Source organism: Chlorocebus sabaeus, chromosome 13 (genome assembly GCF_047675955.1).
Source record: "Chlorocebus sabaeus isolate Y175 chromosome 13, mChlSab1.0.hap1, whole genome shotgun sequence".
NCBI classification, from domain to species: domain Eukaryota; kingdom Metazoa; phylum Chordata; class Mammalia; order Primates; family Cercopithecidae; genus Chlorocebus; species Chlorocebus sabaeus.
Window position 1 is genome coordinate 47,609,775 of NC_132916.1, and position 20,098 is coordinate 47,629,872.

At 35.2% G+C, this 20,098-nt stretch overlaps 1 protein-coding gene across 2 annotated transcripts in view; it reads right to left on the reverse strand.

The window, feature by feature from the left end:
• TRDN (triadin) overlaps positions 1 to 20,098 on the reverse strand; it is a 273,616-nt gene that overhangs the window by 76,251 nt on the left and 177,267 nt on the right. For both annotated transcript variants that reach the window (XM_073022439.1, XM_008007178.3), the window contains 2 exons: positions 14,211 to 14,270; positions 13,260 to 13,319 (listed from right to left, as the gene is read on the reverse strand). In XM_073022439.1, coding sequence (XP_072878540.1) covers positions 13,260 to 13,319; positions 14,211 to 14,270 — 120 coding nt within the window. The remainder of the gene's footprint in view (positions 1 to 13,259; positions 13,320 to 14,210; positions 14,271 to 20,098) is intronic.

The window sequence follows — 20,098 nt, forward strand, 5'->3', positions numbered from 1 at the left end:
GTACCAGAACTGATGTGGTTCATAAAGGTAGTGAGAAACGTTCAGCTACTAAACGTATTTCAAAGGTGAAAATGAGGGGATTTAATAATGAATTAACGAAGAGAAATAAAGGAGTCAACAGTGGCTAGAGAGATTTAAGCCTGGGGAAGAAAAAGTTGTAGTAATGTACTAATAAGAGGAAAATACTGAGTATAGAGCCACATTCAGAGGTAGAGGGGTGTGTGTGTGTGTGTGTGTGTGTGTGTGTGTGTGTAGATGAGGGGTGTTGTTCTTTGTTTAAAAAAACATATTAACTTAGAGAAGTCTACTGCATATTTAAAGTCTACTGGAGATGGTGAATAGGCAATTGGATAGATGAGGGTGTGAGTTTGGAGTTCAGTGAGAGGCCACAGTTGGAGATATACATTTGAGAGTCATTATTATAAGAATGGTTTTAAACTTATAAGACCATGAGATCACCAAGGAAGTGAGGATAGAGAGAGAATTGAGCCCTAGAGTGCTTCCAATTTGAGATTCCAGAAAGAAAGGGAGGAAACCAGCAAAATGAAACAAGAAAGTGACCAGAGAACTTAAAAGGAAAGAATATTGTCTAAGAGGCTGAGTGAAGAAAGACGCTGTGAAATGCTCTTGAGAATGGAGTTCACCTTTGGACATGGTAAGATGGAGAGTTGACAAGAACTGTGGTGGAGATGAAAACCTGAGTACAGTAGGGATGAGAGACTGGAAGGAGAGCGTAGACAAGGTTATGAGGAGTTTAGGTGTAAAGGGGATCTGAGAAATCAGGCAGAAATTTGAGAAGGATGTGCTGTCAATACCAGGATATTTATATAACACACAACATGTCTATCTATCTATCTATCTATCTATCTATCTATCTATCTATCTATCTATCTATATATCTATCTATCTATCTATGTATCTATCTATCTATCTTTGTATCTATCTATCTATCTATCTATCTATCTATCTATCAATCATCTAGCTATCTACACACACAGAGAGATACATATGCACACATATGACATAACACATTTTATGCTACTGAGAATCACCATAGAAATCAAAATGAATTTGCAGAGGAGAGAATTGCAGGAGTGATGCTCTTTAGTTAGCAGGTGGGGAAGGCATACTGTGCACCAGTGGAAGGATTTTTCGTAGAAGTATGAACATTGAAACCATTGTATTGCATTGTATTCCACCAAGAAGGCAGACAATGTGAGGAGACAGATGAAGTACGTTATGGGATCTGATGGTCAGAACTTGTGGGAGATCTCTTCTAATTTTTATTTTCTGAGAAAAATAGGAAGCAAATAATTTGGCTGATTGAGAAGAAGGGTGAAAAGGTAAAGGAGAGTTTTAAAAAAGGAACAGTTCAGAGAGAGTAGTCTCAGAAAAGAGAGGGTGAACTACTAGGATTCCATTTCTAAAACATAATGGAATCACCAGGCATTCTTTCAAAAGTTAACTTAGGATTGATTTCACAAATGTCCACTGAGCCCCTGCTGCATGCACAGCATAGTGGAGCAATAGTAGTAAGTAGTACAAATTCCTGGGAATGTTGGTGTCTATACATATTTTTATAGGGAAGACAGTCCAAGTGGTTTACCATATTCCAGTGATAGGCTTGCATCACATGTCCAAGCCATGGTGTATTTTCTCCTTTCTCCTCGGATTTGTATAACATATTCTCACCTCTACACCAGCACGGTATCTTTCAAGGCCATTATTTTATGTGCCTTTCCTTCTAGTGTTTTTTAGCATTAGCTACTTTGTCTGTTAGCATAAGCTACTTCAACATTTTTGACCTTATATTCCAAAATTAATATAGCTAACAGGATATGTGCAACTGACTAACAGAATTACTTAATTGTTTATACTGCCATAAGTTATTTTTTGAAAAATACTGTTTTAATTGCAGAGACAATTTATTACACGTACTCCTCAAGCCTCCGTTAACTACTTACAACAAACAAACTTTCAAATAATAACCACAATTCTTATTTTCTGGTCTGTGTGAATCATTTTTCCCTATTTTTTGCATTATAAATAATTATTAAACTTTCTTTCCTACCTTAGGCTTATTGTCTTTGGGGTTTCTCTACTGAGATGTCTCAAGATATTTCTTTGCCCTGAGGACAATTAATCATTATTCCACATGTGTAATAAATTTTAATTTTTTAGTGCCCTTGGTTTATGCAGACATCAATAAAACATTCTATGATAAGATTCACAGTGATGTATTTTGCTGGAATAGGTAGTCAGTAGAGATGGTGGAAATTCAGGTTATATATAGTGAACATTTACTATGGCCTCACTTCCTGGAATAAACTCTTGACCACACCATTTTTTTTTTTTTTTTTTAAATAACTAACCTTCTAGAAGAGTTAGACAAGTGGCTAAATTTAAGACAATGATAACAATAATAATAATAACTTCTCTTCAAAATTTAAATAATCTAGACATCAGTTTCATTTAGCCAGATGTTTAATTTTGAAAAAAATAGAATCTTGTAAGTCTTGTCAAAAGTAATGTAATCCTTCTTCTTACAGGATTACCTCCACAAATTCAAGAAAGGTACCCACTCTTCCTTTGTTTGAAAACTTCAAATGGCAGCGTTCACTGACTTAAAAGTTTCCCCATATAATCTTGAACATCACACATTGTCTACTTCTAACTTCCACCATGGAGTCCTCATTCTTAGGGATAATAAAAAGTAAATCTACACCTAAATAGGAGAGTAGATCAAAGTTAGAAACATGGCTTTGATGTTCTCTGTTTCCTCATTTCCATATTACACATCCGCATTTCTGAACTACTCTCTCCAGAATACAATCTGGTTTGTTTCAAAATATCTTTATTAAAATTAAAGATTATTATCCAAGTATAATCCTAAAACTACAAAGTAGAGGGAAAGGATTTCAATCTTTACTAGACATAATATTTTCATGAATGAAACCTGCAATTTCATTTGCTTTTGTTGATCACACTACATTATTCTATGTTGGGTTGGTTTTCTAAAATACTTAAGTTTTCCCTCCATAGATGACACTAAAATTTCTCCCTTGTTATTCTCTAGATAAAAATAAAGAAATCATATCACCAATATTTTCACCATCTAGAAATGACTTCTTCAAGAGAATTCTTATGTTTCTTCTTCAATGTTGTAGCTACTCCATTTCACCATTTTTTAAACCTAATCTAGGGAATCATCACCCAATCCAATTTCAGCTCAAATGTTTTGGACAAAGTTTATGTAATTTCTCTGCTGGTGGGATAGGACCCATGGCCTAAGATAAAACGATCAGATTATTTTTTCACCCTCACCAAAAAGGTTAGTTCAGGAATGGGCCTATGGAGACGGATACTACTCAAGTTTTTGTTTGACCTTTCAGGACACTGATCTATTCCACTCCTGCCCCCCCCACCTCCCCCCGCTTTCCCAAGCCCCTAGCAGGACAGGAACAAGAGAAGATATAGGGCAGCACCTATGACCAATTCACAGCTACATGGGCCAATCCCGAGGGACTAGAGTCCAAAAACAGAGAGAGAGAAATATCCTGATGATATCATGTGACCTCTGCATCAAGCTAAACTCAAAGCCAGTTTACTACAGAATAGTAGTTGGATAAACTAATAAATTTCTTCTTTTAGATCACGTGCCACTTGCAAGATCAAGTATCTGCCGTGATATACCACTGTTAAAAGTGTTTGTCTCTATCCGGATTAAAAATAAATATGATATGTGTCTTGGTCAAATACCTAATTATATAGGCCAATGGTGTCCCTGTTCTAGATCTGTAATAGTCTCCCACCTACCATAAAAGTGAAATAATTTCTATACTTATGCCTTGATTTTTGTGTGAGCCCTTGCATTTACCCTATTATAGTGCTCATGGTATAATTTTTACTTATCTGTTTGCTGAAGTCCTTAGAGACAAGTTCTATGTCTATTACACTGATCTATGTCCAACATTAAGCAGATTTCCTTGCATATATTATGGGATTATTAAACATTTGTTGAGTGAATGAATGAAGGAAAGCATAATTTCTACAAGAGAAGTAAGAGTCAGACCTACAGGATCTCTTCTGCATTTTTTCCTCCATGTTTACCACTGTCTGCAATATCATCTCAAGGAAATTAGCAAAAAAAGAAAAAGAGGAAGGAAAAAAAATAAGATACTAAAGCAGTCTACCACCATTGTTTCCTAGAATTAGAAGACCACATGCTTTCAGGTCCCACAAGACAGTGAAGCTTAATTTGGTGACTTTCATACTGACTTCACTCTACTTACTGGTGATGATGGGCAAGTTATTTACCTATCCCAATGCTGGATTTCTCTTTCTATAAAAGGTGGATTATAATGGTTACCTTACAGAGTTCTTATGATTAAATGAGAAAAGAGATTTAATAACTGTTCTTGTGATTACTTTAAAATGCTCCTGATAAAATGAATCTATACCGGCAGAATTTGCTGTTGTTTCAAAAATACACTTTTGGGATCTCTAGAGAGGCTGCAGTTGAGAGAGATACCACTTTGATGTTTTTAAAGCTTTACTCGCACTGAAAGGAAAATCCTGCTACTTCTAGGATATGTAACAACAAAATTTGCCTGGATATTTCACATCTGCATTATTAAATAAGTATCTCAAATCTCAAGGAAAACTCAGGCCACACTGTTACATTGTTGTTTCACAAATTGATCAAAATCTCTCCATATTTTTAAATTGAGATTAACAGATTAAAAATAACTTGGTTTAACTGACATTCCATTTCCTGTGCCACTCTGTGCCATTTTCCCAGGAAAATTTAATTTATGACATTTGCAAGAGACTACTGTGTAATTACATTATTTTATTTCTTTTTTTTCAGAAAATAATTTATCCTATTAATAAGTATAAACTGGAATTTAAAATAATTTATCTAATATGTGTGCAAGACCTGGTAAAAATATTGATATAGCAATGCATACAGAGAAGAAATATGCAGTCTATTTACTGATATTTATTGATTCTTCTTTATATATATTTCAATTCTCCCTGTTGAAAGAACTTAATAAAAGATAACACAAGGCTGGGTGCAGTGGCTTATGCCTGTAACCCCAGCACTTTGGGAAATGCAGTCAGGAAGATCACTTTAGTCCAGGAGTTTGACACTAGCCTGGAGTTTGACAAAACCAATCGGACGCATTTGTTAAATCACAGTGAGACCTCACCTCTACAAAAATAAACAAAATCAACCAGGCATGGTGGCACGTGCCTGTGGTCCCAGCTACACAGGAGGCTCAGGTGGGAGTATCACTTGGGTCCAGGAGGTTGAGGCTGCAGTGAGACGATATTGCACTACTGCATTAAAGTCTGGGAGACAGAACGAGACCCTGTCTCAAAATATAATAATAATAATAATAACAATAATAATAATAATAATAACAACAATAATAAAATAGGCTGGGCGCAGTGGCTCATGCCTGTAACCTCAGCACTTTGGGAGACTGAGGCAGGCAGATCACGAGTTCAGAAGATTAAGACCATCTTGGCTGACATGGTGAAACCCCGTCTCTACTAAAAATACAAAAAATTAGCCTAGCGTGGTGACATGTGCCTGTAGTCCCAGCTACTCGGGAGGCCGAGGCAGGAGAATTACTTGAACTTGGGAGGCAGAGGTTGCCGTGTGCCGAGATCACGCCACTGCATTCCAGCCTGGTGACAGAGCAAGACTCCGTCTCAAAAAAATAAATACAATATAATACAATATAATATAATATAACACAACTCTCAAGTTTAGGGGTGATCTTGTTTATGTCCTCAGGGAGGGTAACCCCAAGTCCCCAAAATAAACATTAAAAAGATGAAAAATAGTCACATATATACTAGTCCATTTTTTCCAGGCCTAAATATTTCGAATATGAACGTTCTCTCTTTCTGAGTTTTTAATATTTATTTTTAAATCCCTTTTTAAACTGAAATGCCCTTACCTCATTTTTGCATTCAGCCCAAGCACACTTTTGTATTGTTCAAACCAAAAGTGAATACGTGAAAAGTTATCTCAGATATTCCCACAATAAGTCATGGTGATAACTCCATTTTACCTTCTCTAAAACAGATTAGCTTCCATATGCCTAATCCAGAGCTAATATCAGAGGTAGTCAAAGATACCATAGTAAGTAACAAGTCAGAAGACTTTCCACTGTTGGAAAATCTCTTACTCTCAAAGGCGTAAACAACTATTGTCTTACATAAGTTCCATGATTATAAAACACTTGAAACTATACTCTGTTTCCTTCAAAACCCTTCAAACATAGCCAATGTTTTCAACACAGTCAGGCTTCCATCATCGGAACTCAGATTTGCAACCTAACCTGTTGCAGAACAAAAAGCTAACTTGAATCTACTATTGCCTTGTAATTGTGAAGCCTCACTAAGTCAAGCCTGGGGATTACTGATTAAACCAGGTCTAATTTGTACTAGATTTCCCATTTTTTACTTATCTGAATGAACTTTTAAACATTTTATCTGGAATATAAAATAATGTAACTGCCCCAATATCGCTCAAAAGTCTGTGAATTATCTACATTTTATAACTTGATAGTAACTCCTGGATTACTATCAAATATCCTGAAAAAATTTATCTAGATTTCAGTGTCTAACAATACCAATTGGACGCATTTGTTAAATCTTGCCCAAACACATGTTTGCAAAACCCCAGAGAAAAGATAACTTTCTAAAACCAAGTGCTTTTCAAATAAGGAGAAAGATGTGGGTGATCAGAAAAAAGAAGCTATAATCTTCTCAATACACAAGTCTAGAAAATGGAAGGATGTTCTTTTAAACTAAAACTTAACATGAATACATATGAAAGATACTATATATTATTTTGTACAATTATAAATGTACACATAAATATTTCAAATAGGTTTCTTTTAGTTACATGTAAATGTAGAAATTTAAGTGATCTGTACTCTGCCATATATATTATTTTGAGCTAGAACAACTTGTTACAAAAGATTCAAAAGTAAAATAGATGATATTCTAATGCCAGGTAGACAATAACATTTAATGATATATTCAAAGCAATAAGCTTCTGTAAAGGACTCTTTGCAATTTCTCAATGACAAAAACAGATTTTGTAGAGAGAAAGCAGATAGCCAAAGGTTTTAGTTTGTGCAGAATTTAATATTATTTGCCCCATACAGTAATTGAAAATATTCTATGGAAAGAGATATGAATGTATCCCTCAAAACAGAACAAATTCTTTATGAGTTCTATACTAGACGAATCCTGCCTGATCAATTCATCACCACAAAGATGTTTCAGTATAAAGTTCTAATGGCATATTGTAAATGAATGATCCTTAAAGAGCTTTGCTAAAATACATTTCACAAACTTTCCTCAGTGAGCACAAAAGACATTTTGGATACATCTTTTTCTAAAATTGAGGCTTTTATCTCAGAATGTATTTATTATTGGAGTTTTAGTTTTATCACCAGAGCCATCTAATCATATATTGTATATCTTACAAATGCATGCCTCTCTTTTAAGGCAATCTGCATAGAATCCTAGTCATGATTTGAAAACATCAACTTTTTAAATATCAGAGCACCTGTGGTATTATCTCCAAAAATAAAAGAATATTTTTCACCACATACTCATCAAACTATGATTTCTCAATTATCTTTTCAATTTCTGTTTATATATTCTGTCCCTCTGAGCATCAATCTCCTACATTCTGTTTATGTACATCGGGCACTAGATTGAACTATTAAAGCAAACCTAGACAAAACACAAAAGACTTTACTCCTCACACAGCCATAATCCTTCCCCCTTCCCCGCAAAATCTCCACTTCAGTCTCCATTTTTGCACCTCCCATTACAACCTGGCTTTATCCTTTCACCCCACCGACTGCCCTTGTGTCTTCTGCCCTCGTAAAGCAAACTGCAAGTGACATTCACAAAGTTGATAACTTTTTGGTTTTTGTAACATCTATTTCTGAAACATCTGTAATACCAAGCTCTTAACTTTTCCTTTCATTTCTCTGGCAATTCCTTTCAGCCTCTCTTGCTTTATTTTCCACTATTGAATTTGTATGTGTTGCACTTCCCCAGGTCTTGATCCTGGATTCTATTCCCTTTTTCTTTTGACACAACATCTCTTTTTAATCTCGTCTATTCCAGGAGCACTAGCTATAATCCATAAAGATTGCTATATTTAAAACTTCAACTCAATTTCTTCCATTACAATTGTAATAAAATCCAAACACCCATACATGTTCCTTCATATTCTGACTCCTAGTACAAACCACTCTCTCCTTCCCCGACACATGGTGTATATATATATACACATCACACAATGATACAGGAATCAATGGCTGAGTCCTTTCAATACATCAGATCTCAATTTAAATGTTGTCTCTCAGAGAGGCCTGCTCTAATAACCTTATCTATTTAAATAGCTTCCACCCCAACACATTATTTTCAATCATTGCCTTAAATTTATTTTCTCCACGGCCCTTACTCAGAGTTCAACTTATGGACATTTTGTCTTTATTCACTGTGGGCCTCACTTGTCAAACTGTAAGCTCCATTGGGGCAGATCTTGTCTGTTTATCCACTTCTGTGTATTCAGCACCTAGTACAAACTTGGCATATAGTAGGCATTTTTTTAAATATTTCCTTCAAGATGCATGCATGAATGAATGAACAAATTCATTCTTTTCTAGTAGCTTATTTCAGAAAAGCTACGTGACTTTTAATAGCCTTCTTGTAATTTATAGTTCTATACATGTAATTCCTGAAAAAACATCCTATTGTAAAATGTGATAATTAAATATGATTTTATACCATTATTAACAGTTATTTTGTCAAAATTATTTTCACAGTTAATAAGTTTATAAACATATAAGATAATGACAAATTTATCTCCAAAAAGTTTACAATCGTTACTATGAAAAGGCCAACCCAACAGCAATGGGTCGTCTTAGCTTTGGCCTATTTCTCTTGTGTGTCTATATGTTTTGCCCAGGTTATAATTGTTTTGTTATGAGACAAGTCGATTTGTTAATTGTTCAGATATTATAATCTAATCAAGTAGGTGAAACGTTATTTCTTCAAAAATATCACCTTGTGGTGGAAGAGAGAAAAAAAATCCATGTTTCTTTTATCTACAATGAAGGTGAAGAGCAACATAAACTTCAGGTAAGTGTGACTTGTGAACACTTGGAATTTCCAAATTTGATCATGTAGCTTAGTTATATCATCCTTTTCATCTTTTGGGGGAACTCCAAGATAGGTTTCATCACTATAAAGTGTAGGCCTTCAAAAATCATCTCTTGTTGTATGAATTGTATCATCTTGGACATTTCTGAAAGGATCGTTTTTATAGATACTGTTGATGGCCTCTTTCAACTTCCATTTCACCCCACTTCCACTTGGGAGACTTGGGATGCATCTTACAGACTCACTTGCAGCCAGAGTTCTGGAGACATATCAAGTTCCACCAGACTGAAAGCAGAAATGGTTTGGCAGAGCAGATGAATGATTTGGCAAATGCAGATGTTAGTAATTTGCTGTGGCCTGCCTCCACATTTCCAGGATCCAGTCTTCGTGGGTGTGAGGAGACAGTACTAGTGAACAAAGCAGTCTCCTAACCTATTGATCTGCTCTGATGCTTCATCATCCAAATTTTGATTATTTGATTTCAATTCTTTTAGTGTTTCAATAACATTGGAGGTACTCAGTTCCCAGTATGAAATGTCTTCTAGTAGAACTAACTACAGTGTTTAGTGTTTCTAGCACTGAAGTCCTATACAAACCTAGAGAGATGTTTTCAAAGTCTTTATTTCTTTCATTGATTTTTTTTTCATGGTATTTCTTTAAGTGAAAATGTACCTTATAACATTGCAAAAATATGAAGATTTTTTTTAAATTTTACATCGTATTTTTAAGTGGCGGGTATTTATTTTTTTATTTTTACCATGGATGATTTCAAATGAATACTAAATATAAGAGTGTTATAATTAACCCCAATGTGCCAATTGCTCAGTTTCAACTGTTATTAATTAATGGGCTGGCAATTTTGTATCATATAAAGCCCACCCATCCACATCTTCCCCAGAGATCGCTGACAAAGTGTGATTTACCAGTGTCATACAGTGGAAGCCCATTTATCACTGAGTAGAGTGTAAGCCTTAGGTTTGTTGTGTCAGCGTAACAATAAAATATAAGGTGAATAAAATAAAATAGCATATAACTAAATGCATATATTTTACAATATAATTAATATTAACATTAACATAAATACAATAAACTATCACAATCACACTCAAATATTAAATAAGCATGTAGGCATATCTTATGCCTTATAAATTTGCTACTATTTGGGGCCACAGTAGTGAGATCATATGCTCTGCCATATTCCTCTATTTTAGGAAGAAACGACATATTTTCCCCAGCTCTTCAAGATTTCGGGTTATTCTCAATTTCTCTCATTATCTCTATAAAATTTTACTACTTTCCTAATAAGCTTAAAACTTGCTGTTTGTAAACCAGATTGCTGTCACATGAAAATGTAAAGAATTATTAAACCCTAAAAAGAAACGAGTTAAAAACTAGCACTAACTGAAACTCAATCTCTCTGTCTCTCTCTCTTTCTCTGAGACACACACACACACACACACACACACACGCACACACTATTTTGAGTATTTGGGGGTTAAGGGATTGTAAACAAATAAACTGTGCATATTTTTTATCAGGAAGTTGAACTTATTTGGAAAAACCAATGGAATTTTGTGTAATCAAAAGTGAAAATGTTAAGCATATAAACAGAAAACTGGTTCCAAGTAGGATAAACTTGTTTTGCAACGCTGAGTAGTCCTGCCCAGATGTGCTGAGCCATTACCCCAGTTTGGTCTCTGCTTCGGTGGCTGAGCACTGTCCTTGTAGGAAGTGATATTGGCATAATCAGTTCTCTTGCCAGTGGCTCACAACCTCACTTTGACATGACTGCTGGGCTAATAACACAGGTCTCCCAGTGGCAGGGGAGTATCAGATTTTCCCATGAACTATTGCACATAAACATGTTTCATCATTTCCCTCAAAAAGCTAAAACCAAGCCAAATACACACACACACACACAATCATTGAGTTTTGCCAAAAACATGTTTTCAGATTTTGCATTTGCATGTATATGAAGAATGCTTGAAAATTACACCTCAAAATTTTCTTCTGCAACTCTTTTAGTAAAATCGATAGCAAGGAAGAAGTATCTTGGTTTATCTTTAACCCTCAATCATGTAATTTTCACAGATCCACTGCTCTAAGCAAGCAGTTTCTCAGTATCTTCATAGAGTCGGAACTGTTTTTCCCTTCTTATGATAGAAGATATATTTCATCAGAAAATAAGAAAGCTTTAAAAGAAAATGAGTGAATATTTAATAGAACAACAGACTACAATAATACATCCTTAATAATGGAAACTTGGATGCAAAGGAATGGGCAATCGACTCTTGCACACACAGAATATCTGGCTGATCCTTCCTGCTCATTTCATGAGCTGTTTAATCATACAATTCTTAACATTTTACATTTTTTTCTACCCCATTTATAGCATGATACCAGATAATTTTAGGCATTTCTATTTGCTGCTTGCTAATTATAATCTTTATATAGTTGACATCCTATTCTCTTCTTTTTAGGGTTCTCACCACCATCATTTTTTCCACATACACTATTACTACCTAGAAAGGGAAAGATTTTCACTGAAATTCCATCTAACCCAGCCTGCCCTCCCCAGACGGTTCCCCACCCTGAAGTTTTCAATCTTCTTCGTTTAAGCTTACCTACCACTTCATTTTCTAGGGTACAATTTTCAGCTTACTATTACACAGGAAAGATCTGGAAATCTCATTTACTTTAAGTTCTTAGTAGCTGAGAGGAATTAGGTTTTTACCCCATATACACAAGCTTAGAAGATTTGCATTTTAATAGGGGACAATTCCTTCATAATTCAAAGGAATGGAATGGTTCTAATGGTAGAATTTTAAGCATCACTGAGATCGGTGGAGGAAATCTTTGAGGTGAGAATGCTTATCACCAAACCATAATACTTGAGATGATTGTCTTTCCCATGTAAACTTAAGCCTAACTTGACTAGAAGCCAATATTCATGTTTGAACAAGAATAGAAACAGAACAAAATTTAAAGCAAAAATTGAAACTGTCAAATAGTTGAATAACCTTATTTCTTAATAGGGTGCATTATTCTCTCTCAGCTTCTTATCTTTGCAATGTGGTATTGTTATTACTATGTATCTCTTCTCAAGTTCATTGTATCTTGACCAATGTGGCCCTCGCCTTGATTAAACTTTAATAGGTTTCTTTCTGACTTTCAGTGGCTCTTGATCTCCCTTTTCTTAGAGCATTTACTTCAGAAAACTGGAAAACTTGTCATTGTAAACTCTTTCTCGGCTCTGTCGAGATATAAATCATTTTTTTTTTTTTTTTTTGGTAGGGGGATGAGGAGACAGGGTCTCCCTCTGTCATCCAGGCTGGAGTGCAGTAATGCAGTTAGGGTGCTCACTACAGCCTCAACCTCCTGGTCTCAAGCAATGTTCCTGTCTTGGCCACTCGAGTAGCTGGGACATTTGCAAGCCACTTTCCAGTTTCGCAACCCATAAAGCTTTTCTCAAGGAACTGAGAGCCATCCCTCTGAAATGTAATCACCAAGAAAGATAGTGCCCTATCTCTCAGTTTCTGTGGAAGAGTAGGAGCCTAACTTCCTTGGACTCCTTGCTCCATGTTGTGAAACTGCTTCCTGTCATGGAGATATAAAAGTGAAAGTTTATGTTTTGAGGGAGAAAGGCTAATGTGCAAAAACAGATGTCCTGTGATTCCCCATACCAACCATTACAAACACTCCTGCGATTTTGTTTTGTTTTGCTTTGTTTTGTTTGTTTGTTTGTTTTAGTGGAATTGAGTTCAGGCTCAGTTCCAGTCTCTATCCTATTGCAATAGCCTTGAATAAAGTCTTCTTTGCCTGTTTAACTTTCTCTAATGCAAGTTTTGCTTTGACACCTTCACTTTTTGGGTAGATATAAGTAACTGTATACACTTTGTGTATGTTGCATGAGAAGTCTTTCATGAAGCAAATATCCTGAACATAATCCATCTAAGGAAACAAAGAAAGTACAGTATCTTTTTTTTCCACTTTCATGAAGCAAACATTCTGAATATAATCCATCTAAGGAAACAAAGAAAGTGCAATACCTTTTTTTTCCACATCAACGGCAGTTTCCTTCTCACTTTTCTTTTTGACATCTTTTTCTGCTGGTAAAATAAGAAAAGTATAAGCCTTTACCTGTTTAACTTGCGTATATTATAGGCCATGCATGACTGCCAGGGAGGCATCTAATTTATCTTGTATAGAGGAATCCTAAATCAGCCATAAGTCATGTCAAATATGAATAAGGTAGCACTTTCGTAACATACTAGTGGCTTAGGTATAAGTTCTCTTCAGGAAACGGATTTTTTTTTTTTTTGCCAAAGGCAAAAATTATTTAATAACAGTAAAAACATTAAATGGCATTATTAATTATGGTATTATTTAACAGCTTTCCTAACATATATTAAAAAGAATATGTCGAATGTTCTCTGAACTATGAGGTCACCAGAACCATGTCAAAAGTTCTGAAATCTCTGAAGTTCACTTAGGACATCAGATAAATTATTTGGAAAAAACCAATTTAAAAAAATATATATATACACATATATATGTGTACATATGTGTGTGTGTGTGTGTGTGTGTGTGTGTAAAACAAACCAATCAAGTATTCAAATATTTTCTGCCCTCTACATAAAATGACTTGATCTTTTGGTGGACTTTTAAAATTAAACTGAATTATTTAAATAGTAACTGTCATATTCACATATATAGTTAAGTAAAGTAGTGAATTAGAGAGAATTAAGCAATTACTCTTAAGAAAGAAAAAAATAATCACAGTAGTAATTTTCAAAAAGTGTTTAGGCTTGAATTCTTTTTTAAAAAATTGACAATTTTAATGTTATTTGGAATATTTAGACATATTAAGAGTGTTCACTAATAACAATGACACTGTATTTATTAAGGGAATTTCTTTCCTAGAAAATAATAGATTTACCAGTAGTATTATGCATGAACACTAATTGATTTATGTGGTACACGGTTTTCAAATTTCTTACCTTTCTTTTTTGTTTCAGGAGTAACTTTCTTCTCAGCCACCTTCTTTTCCCCTTCTTTTTCTAGAGAAGAAATTTAAAATATTTGCTTTAGGGAAATTTAGTATGAAAGCAAAACCAAGGTTGAAATGAAGGATTTTTGTTAAGTCAGTTCTGCTTCCAGCTAGCTTTGTTACTGAGCAAGTAGTTTAATCCCACTAAGCCTTGTTTTCCTCATTTATCAAATAATAGTACCTCCCTCAAAGTTAATGTTTACAAAACACTCTGTAAAGTGCCTGGCTCACAGAAAATGCTTAACATTGTAGACTGCGAATACTGTTTACAAATAATGAACAAGATAGTTTGAACTTTCTGAACCCGATAATTGTTTATTTAGTGCTTTAAAGTATTGATATGTAAAATTACAATATATTTCTTGGAAAATATACTACAGATAAACTAAAAGAATTATTTTTTGTTTTCTTTTAATACATTCAATTTCATTAGAAATAATATATTAGGCCATTAAAAAGATATCTATTTTGATGTAGCTGTTTTTCATATCTGGCTCTTGTCAACAGGCATTTAAGCCTGATGACAAGCATTTGGCAGTGTGGTGAAGACATAACTTCCACTGTCCTTTCTGAGTGGTTGTATCAACAAGGTTGTTCAATCTTTGCACCCAGATGTTGCAGTAAGTCTGGATGCCACATCAAACTGCTTGTGGTACTTCTAAACTTCGTGGAAGAACCCTGTTTCGTAAATCTGAGGCCGTCTTGGTCTGAGGGGGCAAAGACAGAGAATTCATGTGCTGCCCAGGCATAGCGACATAGCAGGTGGACATCCCTGGACACTTTTCTGGTAAGCATAGTCATTTCAAATAACAAAGTTCTGTACTAATACATAGCTGTTTAAATTGAATGTTCAGTGGTTTTAGATTTGAGGCAATAATAGCTATGGCTAATGTTGTAAAGGTACTGATTTTTATCTTCAATTAGTGCTATTTATCGTATATTTGAAATGCCTTTCTCTTTGTCAGTTGTCTCTCATCTCAGGTACAGGTACATTCAAAGACTTCCATTACCCAGAACTATTATAAGATCATTATTATGCTAAAGAAATTCAATATGTAGTTCTAGAATTAATTCTTAAGTTGTGTCTACTAATGACTGCATCTTATTAAATATAAGAATTAACTCATTCTCTTAGGTATAGAGCTTTTTTACCTACAAGATCAAAGACAACACTTTCTTTCAATGTTAGACATATAATTTATAAAGAACCACTTTCGTGACTTCTGGAGATAATCTAATGTCGCAGGGAAAAATGCATTCACACTTTGTCTAAACCTGTCTACAGCATACTATTACAGCTCATCCAACCAGAAGTAGAAAGTCAAGAAGTCAAATTTTGATAGTTCCACAGATAGAAATAAACCAGTTGATTTCCACTTTTCCTTTTCCTAAAGATTTATGCATATTAAACATGCAGATCATATTTAAAATTCTGAATAAAGATACTTTCAAGTGTCACTACTTTCAGCTTCTCTGGGAGAAATTTTATGTAGCAGTGAATTTTATATCTTCTCTAAATAAATGTATATGCCAGACAATTGAATAGGCATTTGCTAAGCATCACCTCTGATGTCGTGTATCAGAAAAGGGGTTAATTAAAATACAAATGACTTGTAAACATTTCTAAGTTCATGCTAAACACCAATGCCATAATCACCATAAGATCAGAACTCAGCATCCAAGTCTCCAAATTCCATAAGGTTGATTAATAAATATTTCATTAAAAAGTTTGTGCCAATTAGTCAGTCTTACGCTGAACTTCACAAATAAAGTAGATATTTGAACCCAGAATATGGAAGGATTCATTTCTTTTTCTATTTGTTGCTCTTGTGCAACGATTTCTACCCTTCAAATTAATATAGCTGGGATTTTATTGTGGTGATATAATATTCTTGTCTTAGTCCAAATTGAAGTAATGCTCCCATTATACCCTCTGCTGTGATTACAGTCATACACTGCGAGAGTCATGAATAAGAGCAGAAGTCCACAAAAAGCAGATACAAATAACATTTTTATGAATTAGACCTTTAAGCTGTCATTATGAGACTTACTTTATTCATGGTGAATTTCATTTAAAATGTCAACTTCTGAAGATTCTACATTTCTTCAAGCACTGTAGTCTCTGTTCTATAGGTGATTTGGCAGTAATGGAATTAAATTTTTCATTTATAAAAATATAACAATTTAATTATATCCTACTTGGATATAAAAATAACCCATATTTCTTTTATGAAAACTTCCCTGCCCCTGACTTTTTCTTCCTCAACAGCCAACAGTACTCTTCCCTTTCTGTTTATCTGACTTTGAACACACATAACAAGTTTCCTCTTCCATCTCTTTCTTATTCGTTTGCCGTTTTGTTTGTAACAGCTGGAGAAGAATTAGAGCATTTAAGCCCATTGATGTTCAGAAGGTTAAAAATTAAATATATCTATAGGATATGAAAGTATCAGAATATTACCTTTCCCTGACAAAACTATAATAAGCCCTGAAACGATGGCTGTATTCTGGCAGGGATTACAGGAGAGTGTGGTTGGGAGAGAAATCTTCCCTACAATGAGAAGCTCTGAATCACCAATATGTTATTAGCTTCTGCATAAATTAACATCAGATGAAAGAAAAATTAGACGACTTACTTCTTACTTTCTAAGCCCTCACAATGGGCTTTTCTTTAGCTTTTAAATGTTTTTATGCCATCTCAAAGCCAGACAATAACACAATACTTAATTACAATTGTAAAACTTTCTAAGATGCTGGTTTCACGAGGAAACAAATGCAAAATGTTTTATTTTTGTCTTATGTCTTGTTCCTCCCCTCTTTGCCCTTCTAGTGTAGAGATTATCCTAATTCTGTGTGTCAGACGTGTGCTTTTATTCTAACACTCTGGCCAGAATTGATGTTTTCCTGCTTCCAGTTAAGTAAATAAGAACTTGTTTCTTTAAGAACAACGCATTCCAACATATCTCATCACTGTCACCTTGTTTTCTTAGAGTGGTAGAGATAGGCCTGGAACCCAGCTCACAATATGACCGTGGAAAATTTTACATAAGCTTAAGATAAGTTCAATTACACGAGTGATTATTAGAGTTGTCCCATTGTTATCTACAGAGGGGTGTGGAGCACGACAGAAAGCACAGGTGCTGGCATTGATGACAATGGTCTGAATTCGGTCCATGACTCTTCCTAGTTGTGCGACCTTGGGAAATGTGCTATGGCACACCGAATTTCATTTTCCTCATTTGAAAAGTGGAGCTAATAAAATCTACCTTGCTTACTTGTGAGAAATGCAGATAACTGGGCTAAAATGCCTGGAACAGAGTAGATGTAGAAAAATAATGATAATAATGACAAGTTCTACTAGATTTTACAAATAATAAAAATCCGACCACATATAGTCTTTTTAAGTAATTTTTTAGGTGTGACATTTACTGATCTCTTTGAGTAAATACAACTTTATTCTTATTTTTCTATATCCAGGGAGGGTATGTCTAGAATATTTTGTATTGAGAAATTAAAGGGAAAAAAATACCCATAAGCAAGACAGAAACATGTTATGAAAGGTACTATACTGCAATGAGGTGGATTCAAGTCTCAATTTTGCTATAATTAGTTGTCATTACCTTATGCAACTATAGACGAATGCTGTATCTTCTGTCTTCAACCACAAAAGTCAGAGAAATGAGTAGAATATGTTTGAGTCCCCTTTCATCTGTTTACTCCTTATTTACCAAGTGAAATATGCATCATTTTGCATTTATTTTCTAATTTTTCTGGGAATAGGTAACCTAAAAAGAGTTGCAAATATCTATGGTGTGTTGTCTGGTTTTGATATGGCTTAAAATTGTTTAAAGCAAGAGAAAAGTCCATTTTAGAGGCTTAAAATGAATATATATGTATATGCTATATACATATACATATTTTACATAGATATATTTTGGACAGGTGATGATAAAGATTAGAAAAAAAGAAAACTTTGTTTTGAGAATTAAAATCTGAGAGCATAGGAGGTGGCTTGGTTTTTTTAAAGGTGGATCGGGGTAAACCTTTCCAAATGGGCAATTGGAAAGATTATTGAAAACAAGTGGAAGAGCTTTGGGCTATTAGCGAGAAGACTTTTCAGCAGAGGAAAAATATCTGCAGAGACCCTGAAATGAGAGCAGGCCAGATAAATTCAAAGAAGAGCCAGGCCCAGTGAGGCCAGAGTTGAGGACTCAGTAGGGGAGTGCTGAGTGCTTCAGCCAAGATGTAGTGGGGCAGATCTCCTAGAATCTTGTTACCGGTATGAATTTTCCATTTCCCTGTGAGTAACATAGGAAGCCACTGAGAGGTTTAAGCAGAGAAGTTACATAATTCTGAGTGTAGGTTTAAGAAAAACTTTGGCTGTTGTTAGGTGGTGTCAAGTGTCTCGTTGGATTTTGTGATCAAATTGAAAGGGAGAAGACTTAGGGAAAAAAATACTTCAGAACAAATATTGTTCTTTTTTTTTTCCAAAAATTTCCTTGGAATTTTATTTGGGACTCTGGAAGGCATGCAACTTTATAGAAACATGGTAAGAGTACCTCCCTTCACATTTGTAATTAGGTTGCTATAATAGAAAAGCTTTTTAAATTAAGGACTTCACTTGAGTTATGTGGCATAACTAAGCTGGTCTTTCAGGCTCTGAATCCATTTTTTTTTTTTTTTTTGGCCTTGACTTTTCTTTAGTCATAGTTGAATTATTCTCAGAAGTCTGCTCTTCTCATTATTAACTATTAACAACAAACAACTAACAAGTAGCAATTCTACAGCACTTTCCAGCGACTACCCGAGACCTTTACTCATACGATTTGTTCACATAAATCGACAAATGCTTATCTAGTCTTATGCCAAAACCCTTTGCTAGTGTTTGGAGTTTTAAAAACCTCCTTCCAGTAATACTAAGTGTGAGAGCAGTAAGTAAGAAAGTTCATAATTACAATAAGGACTTTGAGAAACAGTGGATGTGAAGCATGTGGGAATCAAGAGAGACATGCAACTCCTCACAGCTGAGTGGAGTGGAAAGCTACTCCTGGGGATGTAACCTCAGACTGAGTCTAAAAGGGCCTGTGGGGCCTGGCGTGAACTGTGGATAGCATGTTTATTATAAATGCCAGAAAGGAACTGAAGTACAGTCGTAGCTCATGTCTTGCAGATACAGTTGAGAACTCAGTGATACTATATCATTCATGAAGTAAATGTTGTAAAGGATTCTAGGTCTTATCTGTTTAAATTCAAACTTCCTCAAGATACCATACTACAGGCAGTGACCCAAGATTGTGGCCACTGCACTCTAGTCTGGGCCACAGAGTGAGATCAGTTTCAAAAAAAAAAAAAGGCCGTTGTGAATGTTAGCTCCAGATCAACTGCAAGAACAAACCAGCAATCCCAAGATGACCCACAGACCCTCTGAAGGAAGCAGACTGCTTCTGCAGGCCCTGGGAGGCACCTCAAATATCAAGAGTGCCCCAAATGTGGAAGGGGGAAAGGGAAACCCTCCTCTCCCAAACTTACACCCCCACTGTAGAAACTGATGGGCTGTTTGTGGGAGAAGCTTCCGACTTTATCTGGAGCTGAGTCAATTTAGAGAGTTGAGCAAAATACAGGGGTAGAGGAAGCAGCAGAAAGACCCTGGGAGTTCACTGGGTCCCCTAGCAGACCATTCCTCCCTGGAACCACACGGATTCATCAGGAGGGTGGCCAGAGGAGCAGGGGTAAAACCACAGGGAGGAGAAAATCTCTAGCTGAACTTAGTAACAATTTGAATGGAGTGGGAAGCCTCCTGGCCAGAACTCAGGGAAGGCTACAAATCTGGTGTGCAGA